The sequence below is a fragment of the Erpetoichthys calabaricus genome, chromosome 5 (assembly GCF_900747795.2).
Source record: "Erpetoichthys calabaricus chromosome 5, fErpCal1.3, whole genome shotgun sequence".
Classification (NCBI taxonomy): domain Eukaryota; kingdom Metazoa; phylum Chordata; class Cladistia; order Polypteriformes; family Polypteridae; genus Erpetoichthys; species Erpetoichthys calabaricus.
Genome location: NC_041398.2, coordinates 28,881,648 through 28,892,326, shown reverse-complemented (window position 1 = coordinate 28,892,326; position 10,679 = coordinate 28,881,648). Strand labels below are relative to the sequence as shown.

Sequence of the window (10,679 nt, the reverse complement as noted above, 5' to 3'; positions counted from 1 at the left end):
ATTGGCATTTACGGGATTCGAACCGGCAACCTTCCGATTGCCAGTGCAGCTCCCTAGCCTCAGATCGATGAGTACATTTTTAAAAATGGAGTGCATCGACTTGACTGTTGCAATATTTGCTTTTGAGATCAGTGTATAATTACGAAGCATTTATAAATTGTAACATTGTATCTAAATCATACATTTTATTAAAGTTATATATCATAATAATTAATAATTGTTTTCCCGCTATTCATGAGTTTTTCACAACTTTCTTTATAATCTAGGATTGTTACCTACTTTTGCGCTCCATCTATTCTGGTGCTTAACGTTTTGCAGCAGTCTACTCACTTGACCGCAGCGGAGTCGCGACAGTGGCGAACACACTTCCGGTACTTACGGGCGCCACAGTAACTGGAAGGACGAGAGAAAGGCGTTTCAAGTGCACGATCAAGCCCTCGCACCAAAAGAAGTGCCCGCGCACCCAGCTGCTGGAAGTTGGAGAGTGTGTGGGGATATGTAACTGAACAGAGAGCGCTGAAGCACAAAATAACTATCAGCGCACTGCGAATCTTATGGAATAAAATGGACGCGAGAGAAACATGTCGGGCAATGAGGGAAAGGCTAGCCGGTAACATGGAGCGTATCATGAAAGCGACTTCCCGGACTATCCTGGACAAACTGGGAGAGTTGAGGAGTGAAGTGATTCACCTAGAAAGTGACATTTGGAAGACAGGAGACGCCTTTGATGACTTTGCGTACCTCGTAGCGGATGGGGCAGTGCAGGCAGCGATGCAAATACTGATGATCGAATTTGAAGACTTTATAAAAGGGAAATTTGTACATTTCCAAACAAAAATAACAGAATATGAAACCATAATTGAAAGGTTGCGGCAGTGTGTTGAAACGTCTAGGAGTAGCCTGGGAGCAAAGCGGCGAGATGTGATTTGTGCAGACGGGATCATACTACGACAGTCGCAGCCTAGTGAAGATTCCGGAGGTCCTGGAGCTGTAGACGGACAGTCTGTCACGGCGGGCGGTTCGACGCGTCTGACTAGTGGATGCAAACAGGAGCCTGATCTGTCAGACTCCACGGAGATGAAGAGCAACTGTAGTTTAGTCGATCTCAGCACAAGCTCCCCGAGGTCTTACCGCAACTGTGAAATGAAGAGGAGCCGCAGAAGCAGAGATCAAGGTGCGTTTGTGCTGAACACTGAGTATGCGAGCGTGACCACGAGTCAATTCACATCATTAATTATAAGTAAATTCTTCATTTCAACATAAGTTTTATGACCCTGATTATTTGGGCGCAATAGCCGGAGTCTGACCCGATGGCGACACGTGTAAAAGGCAGGAACAAACCTTGACTGAAATACGAGTCCCCTGCAAGAATATTTTCATTATTTATATTTTCATGTGTGCTATTTCGACATAAAAATTTCCCCACTTTGCTTCTTATATTTCATTATGCACATTTTCGTTTGCGCGTAATTCGCTTTATTTTAATTCTAGAGAGAATTATTAAAACAGAAGAACGTTAAGGATTCATGGCAATAGTAAACTATACACGCATACAATAGCTTTTTTACACATGGCGTACTTGACCGGATTCATGTACGGAAAAATTCTTTTTTTTTTTTAGCAATTTGACTTCTAAAGTAGAAGCACAAAAATAAAAAAAAAGATTTAATAAAGCCAAATTTACCTAAGCACACTTTAAAATGACTCAAAGCAAACAAGCAGACGAACCACGGTGCCTAAGTATGTGTAACAAACTACTAAAAGCGGACATTTACTTTTGCCTCCTGTCTTATTTTTGTATATTTTAGAGGAGTTATTTTAATTGTGCCTTTGATTCCAGGCAATAGAAATGTTTTGTGGTGCAGAAATTTCCCAAAAAAGTTGTCAAGTCATTTTTTTTTTTTTAAATAAAATGTATCCTTTTTTGGGGTTTTATTATGCACAACTATTTTCCCTATTTAAAATATACAGTATTTCCTACCTAATATAGTTTTTCATTTTGTACGTCACTCTGCAATCAAGGATACACAAGATTTATATTTTTATGCAAAAACTTTTACTAGAATATCTCTCTATTATTAAAGAAAATTTTGAGCTAAGACAAGACTATTGCTAAGAGATTTTTTTCAAGTCCTGCCCTCCTCTCCACCATTTCCGGTTCACGGCCCACGCCCGCTGTCCTCTCTCACCTCTCATTTGTGTGAATTCTTTTGTCAGACTCAGTTCCAGCACTCTCAGCTCTTATAAATTTTTACGTTTTCCTCACTTTAACTTCCCAATAAAAGAAGACTTATTATGTCCAAATCTTATTGAAGAATTTCATCTCGAGAAGAAAAGAGTACACAGGCAATCCTAGCAGCAAGAAACAATGAAGTCAAACGAATTAACGTGAAAATTGTCGATTGGTTACATAGCAAATTGGTTAAATGTGTATCAATAGACTACGCTAAAACAGTTGGTGGTGATGGTGCGTAAGATGAAAACATCAGCTTACAATATCCTGCAGCATATCTACAAACGTTAACACCATCCGGTCTTCCACCACACAAATTGCTGTTGAAAGAAGGATGTATTGTAATGTTATTGCATAATTTATGTCTGAGTGATGGGCAATGCAATGGGACAAGATTAGTTGTATTCAAAATTGGTTGAAAAATTCTGACATGTAAAATTTTAACAGGTGACAAGAAAGGTAATGTGGTACATCTTCAGGGGATAACCCTAACCCTAACCCTAACCAAAGGAGATCTTGATATACCATTCGTATTAAAATGTTTGCAGTTTCCTGTTAGAATAGCTTTTGCTATGACAATTAACAAATCACAGGGACAAACATTTGAAAGAGTCAGTTTATTTATTAGAGAGAAAGAAACGATATTCACTATTAAAATGAATTCACAACAAGTTAATAAGCAGCACAAACTGGGCACTCATTAAAAAAGGGTTAGAATGAAAACCTGCAGCCACAGTGGTCCTGCATGACCGGACTTGGCAACCCCTACTGTAGCCCACCATGGCCACATGTTTTTATCATTTGACTCCTACTTTAATTAATCAAGCTGTTATTTCCTAATTTCCATGTCTGTTTATTCGAAAGCAGCAAACATAGGTAGACTATATGGGGATTTTTTTAATCTTGCTTTTTAAGATTGTCTTCAGCAGCATGATGGTATTCTGGTTATTTACTGTAGGTCTGTTCATTTTTGAAGATGACCCACGTAAGGGTTTTCTGATGCTGTCTCTGTCCTAGTGTCTGTATAAATGCAGGGAACTCCAGTTTCTTTCTGTATTACAAACTGCCTGAGTTGCCTCCAAAGCTTGCATATTGTAATCTGTTCAGTTAGCCAATAAAAGATGTCATTTTGCTTGTCCACTCATTGCATCCATAATGGCTAACATGGTACAACACCCTACTACTACAGCCGTTATTTAGTAAAGAGTACATCGGTGAGTATGCCTCCGCAGTAGGTGCAGCCTTTGGGCATTTAGTGTTATCTGCACTGTGCCTTCTCTGCCTGTCATTGATTATCATTGTTTAAAATCCCAATCCTTAATTGCTTCTTTTAAGCTTAAACAGTTTTGTATTTTCTGGATTGGCACTAAAATATGGAACCTGCATGGAAAATACTTGCCTAATAAAGGTAAGAATTTGATTTAAAACAGACATTTGTTCAAATGAGTGAACTTGAGACTGTCTGCTCACTACTAGGTGTTCTCTGGTTCAGTCTTGGGGACCCTCTGTACCTGCAGGTTTTTAATCCAACCAATTTCACAAATCAGTTTGTCAGCCTTATTGCTTAATTATCTAGACCTTTTTCTTCTTTTATTTTGCATTTTAAAAAGTCACAAGGATGATACTTACATGTAAAAGTAATTCAGAAATATTTTTTTGCCATAGCTTCAAATCTTTAACTTTGTTTTATTATTATTATATTCTTTTTAAATTACCCTTTTCTATGGGATTTGCTCCCTTAATTGTATCCGAATACTGACATTAGTGACAAGCAGTGCAGATACAGGTACAAATGACAGTGAGTGCTGATGGGGAGCGGCTACTGGCATGTTAATTATTAAGCCTGTCTTTGGTTTGTGAGGTCAAAAACACCCACATTCACTCAAAAAACGAACAACTGGGGATGTTGAATTTATTTTAGTATTTGGTACACTGTATTAATTCCCAAAGGGAAATTGTCTTTTTGCAAGGCCTTTGGAAGTCAACATGCAGGGTTAGGCTTTGTAAAGCACCCCTGGATTAATTTTCAGGTTAAGGGCCTTGTGCAAGTGCCCAACGGAGTAGGATACAATTCAATACAGTACAGTTTATTTTTGTATAGCCCAAAATCACACAAGGAGTGCCGCAATGGGCTTTCACAGGCCCTGCCTCTTGACAGCCCCCCCAGCCTTAACTCTCTAAGAAGATGAGGAAAAACTCCCAAAAACACCATTGTAGGGAAAAAATGGAAGAAACCTTGGGAAAGGCAGTTCAAAGAGAGACCCCTTTCCAGGTAGGTTGGGGCGTGCAGTGGGTGTCAAAAAGAAGGGGGTCAATACAATACAATACAATACAATACACAGAACAGAACAAATCCTAAATACAGTATAAAAATAAAAATTTTACAAGTACGGACCAGAATTTAACAGTAGATGATATCACATAATATGATTTGGATTTGTTTAGAGTCCTGGAGACCTCAGCCATCAAGCTGCCACCACCATTTGGCCAGTGCTGGGCCAGCCAATCCGATGAAAGGACCCCTCTAACCCACAATTCCTGCGATCCTCCATCAGGGATGACTTTTCCTTAGGCAGGCAAAACAACTTGGCAGGTGAGCCGTGGCACCAAGTGCCACATTTGAGTACCAAGAAGAGAAATAGAAGAGGTGAGAGTTAGTAACAAATTCTAACTATCATGTTACTTATGTTTTAGTGCTAATGACTAACTGTGCAGACTGCATCTCTGTTGTTAATCAGCAGCTCTAGTCAGGGTGTGCTAAACTGAAGTAGTGAGTCTTCAGCCGGGATCTAAAAGCTGAGACCGAAGGGGCATCTCTTATAGTAGCAGGCAGACCATTCCACAGTTTAGGGGCCCTGTAACTAAAAGCTCAACCTCCTATTGTTATTTCATTAATCCTTGGAATCATAAGCAGACCAGCATCTTGAGATCTTAATGTGCGCTCTGGTTTGTAAGTCATGATAAGTTCAGACAAGTAAGCCAGACCTTGGCCATTTAATGCTTTATATGTTAAAAGGAGGATTTTGAAATCTGCCCTAAACTTAACCGGGAGCCAGTGTAAGGATTTAAGAAATGGAATTATGTGTTCGTATTTTCTTGTTCTTGTAATAATTCCTGCAGCAGCATTTTGGATTAACTGGAGGCTGTATAAAGAACAGTTTGAACATCCAGTGAACACCGCATTGCAGTAGTCAATCCTACTAGAAATAAATGCATGAATTAATTTCTCAGAATCCTGTTTATTTAGAAAGCGCCTTAATTTCCCAACATTTTTAACATGGAAGAAACATGATTTGGACAACTTTGTAATGTGCGCTTTAAATGACATGCTAGAGTCAAAGATAACTCTTAGATTGTGGGCTGATTCAGTAAAATTAATGGTGATTCCAACTGAGTTAAATGATGACAGAATATTGTTGTGATCAGCGTCATTCCCTCCAACAATTACAGTACTGCCAAAGGTGCATCGACAAAGTATTGAGCAAAGGCTGTGAATACTTATGTACATGTGCTTTCTCAATTTTTTTATTTTTAATAAATTTGCAAAAACCTAAAGTAAACTTTTTTTCACATTTTCATTATGGGGTGTTGTGTGTAGAATTCTGAGGAAAAAAATGAATTTAATCCATTTTGGAATAAGGCTATAACATAACAAAATGTGGAAAAAGTGATACGCTGTGAATACTTTCCGGATGCACTGTATTTTCCATTGTGGACAATAGAGGGCGATGTTGCCCCATGAAACCCAACAGACAGATGCTCTGGACACAAGTTTAAAAGCACTAAGCAGATTTTAATATTCTTCTTAAATATAGTGCCTCCAAAGCACCACATCCACCAAATACACCACAAATCAATATAATAAATTTCCTCCTCTCCTCCCAGCAGCTCTGTCACACTCCCTCCCAACTCCGGCTCACTTGCTGGGTCTCCACCAGTCCTTTATATACACCTTGACCCGGAAGTGCTTCTCCTCTTCTGTTCACGTGACTTGTCAGCACTTCCGGGTCAGATGGAGAATTACATTTTTCTTCAGCCCAGAAGTACTCCCAAGTCACATGGACTGAAGAACAGAAGTACTTCCGGGCTATATGGGAAATGAAAATCCCCACGTCTCCCTGCAGCATCACACGGCGGCACCCACGGTACCCAGCATGGTTGTGAAGCCAAACTCCATCTCCCATGATGCCCTGCGGGAATCTGGGGCACCTCTAGGCTGCAGGGAAGTCGCCATCTAGCATCCTGGGTGTGTCGGCCAGATTGAGCTGTAGGCCATCCATCACATCATGTTGATTGAAGGAAGGCAACATACATGTCATTTAACCACAGAACTACTGGCTAGGAAGCTGACTCTCTACCTTATTGGCCAGTTTAAGCAAAAGACAAGAACCCCTGAACACACACCAGGCCATAGCACACACCTACACCTATGCCATTACACTTGTTTACACCCAAATGAACTTGTTAAACACATTATATCTGAAATAAAATGAAAACACTTTTTGTAATGTACCATAATCCAGATTACAATATGTGAATGTCAAGTTGTATAATAGCTCAGCTCAACTTCACAATAGTAGTAACAGAAGTATCCACTGGGCTTTATTCTTACATTAGAGAAGTGCTTAATTATGACTATTGTTTTTGAAATGGGACATTTGAACTTGCTGTATTTTTTTTTTCATTACAATTTAAATTTATTAGGAGTCGAAATCGGTACATTTTTGCTGACTCTGAACCCGACTCCAGGTACCCAACATTTTCTCTGACTCTGACACCTGGACTCCGACTCCACAGCCCTGGTGGTGGAAGTGCTGCAGTCCAGGGCTCTGGAACTGTCCAGGCACCCCCTGGTGGTGACAACGGGCTCCAGAAGGGTTGAGCTTCTAAGCTCCAAACCTGTGGACCCGATGTAATCCAGGGGGAGGTATTGCCATGTACATGTCCTCTACCTCGGTCCTTCTATCAGAGTGGCATCCCAGCTGGGCAAGGGCCCCAGCCGTCCTAGCACAATATGCATGCATTGTCAAACCAGTTTAATCCAATGCAGTGTTGTGGGGGCAGAGCTGGTATTCACTCACCCATTGGGTTGAAGAGCACAGCACTCTGGCTAATATTCCTAAAAGGGGCAGCCTCTCTCATTACACACAGTTCACAAACAAGTCCATACACAAAGACATCACCTTTAAGACACAGATACAGTGAGAGAAAAATAACATTTCCTGTTTTCTTTTCCATGCGCAGATTTGCATGTTTGCTGTTTTTCCACTGATCTCTGACATACCTGTAAAAGTGTTTTAATCCTGGCATCCATCCAACATAAGATTTTCATTTGATGTGCTGACTGTAGCTCACTCAATTCTGACTCGAATGCTTTTTATGTTAGGCATTGGTTCAGAGTTTCACAATTTAGTCCGTTAAACTTGTAGTTCCATAGTTTCAGTATTTAATCCAGATGCTACAGCATGGAAGCACGGTGGTTAGTACTGTTGCCTTGTGTATCCAGCTTGCTGGGTTCAAATTCATGCTTAATTGTTATCTTTGTGCAGTTTGCATGTTCTCCCCATGTTGTTTTTATTATGTGGTAAGTGTATCGGTGACTCACATGAAAATGTCCTATTTTGTTGTCTTTTCACACAGTCCATCCGGAGACCACTTTTCATGCTGCAAATGGCAGGACTCACTTCGGACTGAGACGTTCAGATTTGGGTGGTGTAAACGTACAGTCTGGCGCAGATCCCGGCTTTAAAACAGAAGAGGAAGACTCTGAGTTGGTTTTGCGTAATACTGTCCAAGAGGATACTCCAGTGGACATCGATGTGGTTTCAGACAATGACGTGGAACAGAAAGCCACCAGCATTAATAAAGAATGTGTGAATGTGAAAGAAGAGAGCTCAGAGGTAGAACTTTCATCAAGGCCAAAAGTTGCTGTGGATTGCATAGTGAAAGATACATTTCCTGTGAGTGCTGTTAAAGAAAGGCATCAGCTTTTGGCCCGACAGAACTGTGGACCTGTTGAAGAGAATTCCCCCTTTAAAATCAGAAAGGACTGTATGCAGATGGGAGGTGTGGAAAGGCTACAACAAGTTCATTTTCTTGACATGCAGCATACCTCTGATGATTGCTCAGACACTATGGGTAATGTATATCTCATCAGGAAACACAGGAGAAGTCACTCAATAGATGAACCATACCAGTGTACTGAATGTGGGAAAATGTTCAGGTGGACTGGCAGCCTTAAAATCCACCAGAGAATTCACACAGGAGAAAAACCGTATAAGTGCGCTGAATGTGGAAAAACGTTTAATCAAGCTGGGCACCTTAGAAGTCACCAGAAAATTCACACTAGGGACAAGCCATTCAATTGCACCGAATGTGGAAAGACTTTCAAGTGGGCTTGTAGCCTTAAAATTCACCAAAGAATTCACACGGGAGAAAAACCGTACCAGTGTATAGAATGTGGCAAGACATTTAACCAGGCTGGGCACCTCAGTAGTCACCAGAAAATTCACACTAGAGACAAGCCATTCAATTGCAGTGAATGTGGAAAGACTTTCAAATGGGCTTGCAGCCTTAAAATGCACCAAAGAATCCACACACAGGAGAAACCTTACCAGTGTACAGAATGTGGGAAGGCATTCAACCAAAACGTGAACCTTAAACACCACCAGAGAGTACACGCGGGGGACAAGCAATACCAGTGCGTTGAATGTGGAGACACTTTCAGAATGTTTCAGCATCTTCGATATCACCAGAAAATTCACATGGGAGAACAACGGTATTAGGAAAGTAAATTTACAAAGACAATGCTCAGACTGAGAAGCCTAAATTTCATTAGACACTACTGCTACTATAAGAGATGCCCCTTTGGTCTCAGCTTTTTAAATCCCGGCTGAAGACTCACTACTTCAGTTTAGCACACCCTGACTAGAGCTGCTGATTAACTGTGCAGACTGCATCTCTGTTGTTAGTTATTAACACTAAAACAAAAGTAATGTGATAGTTAGAATTTGTTACTAACCCTCAACTTTTCTGTTTCTTTTCTTGGTACTCAAATGTGGCACTTGGTGCCACGGCCCACCTGCCAAGTTGTTTTGCCTGCCTAAGGTAAAGTCATCCCTGATGGAGGATCGCAGGAATCGTCGGGTAGAGAGGTCCTTTCATCGGATTGGTTGGCCCAGCGCTGATTCAGCTGTGGAATGGCCAAATGGGGGAGGCAGCTTGATGGCCGAGGTCTCCATGACTCTAAACAATTCCAAATCCTATTCTGTGATATCATCTCCTGTTGAATTCTGCTCTGTGCTTGTAATATTTCTATTGCACTATTATATTGTATTGAGGATTACTTGTGTTCTGTTCTGTGTATTGTATTGTATTGTATTGACCCTCTTTTTTTGACTCCCACTGCATACCCAACCTACCTCTTTGAACTACCTTTACTAAGGTTTCTTACATTTTTTCCCCCTACTAGGGTTTTTTTTTTTGGGAGGCTTTCCTTGTCTTCTTAGAGAGTCAAGGCTGGGTGGCTGTCAAAAGGCAGGGCCTGTTAAAACCCATTGCGACACTCCTTGTGTGATTTTCGGCTATAGAAAAATACATTGTATTGTAAAAAGGAGAAAGAAATTGTAGACATGTCACAACAAATGCAGTCTCACTGATGGGAAACTTTACAAATGTATTGCAGTGTTTCATCAAGAAAGTGATGCTTATTGGCGGGGTGGGGGGTGTTCATTACTTCTTGTTTGGAAGGGTCCTGGAGTTCCTTATTAGAAAACTGGCACAGATAAATAATTTAATATTAGTAGTAGTAAAAATAATTAAACAATAATTAAACAATCTCTTTACAACAAACACATGCACATTTTTAAATGAAGTGTACCCATAGAGAAGGCAGGCATACATACTTTTAATTATATTCACTTCATCAAGGGGTACATACTGTCACCTATTTAGCCTGCCTGAGACAAGTACATACAGGACATAAATATATAAATACAGAATACAGTCACAGCTTTGAAACTTAAAATGGCCTCATAGTGATTTTGTGTATGGAACAGTTTATTGTGTATGGAATAGTTTTGAATTCCATACAATACAATTTATTTTTATACAGCCCAAAATCACACAAGAAGTGCTACAATGGGCTTTAACAGGCCCTGCCTTTTGACAGCCCCCCCAGCCTTGACTCTCTAAAAAGAATAGAAAAACAATGGAAGAAACCTTAGGAAAGTCAGTTCAGTGAAAGACCCCTTTCCAGGTAGGTCGGGGTGTCAAAAAAAGGGGGTCAATACAATATAATACACAGAACAGAACACAAGTAACCCTCAATACAATATACAAATACTGCAAGTACCAAGCAGAATTCAACAGTAAATGATATTACATATTTATAATAATAATAGTAATTCTATTATTTTAACAGAATGGCATTTAAAAAACATGTGCA

At 40.2% G+C, this 10,679-nt stretch overlaps 1 protein-coding gene across 1 annotated transcript; it reads left to right on the top strand.

The window, feature by feature from the left end:
- Nucleotides 1-345: 345 nt before the first annotated feature.
- On the top strand, nt 346-9,624 carry LOC114651577 (zinc finger protein 570-like). Its single transcript, XM_028801402.2, has 2 exons — nt 346-1,174; nt 7,874-9,624. Exons 1-2 carry the CDS (start codon nt 565-567, stop codon nt 9,016-9,018), a joined length of 1,755 nt encoding a protein of 584 aa, XP_028657235.1. The 5' UTR covers nt 346-564; the 3' UTR covers nt 9,019-9,624.
- Nucleotides 9,625-10,679: the final 1,055 nt, after the last annotated feature.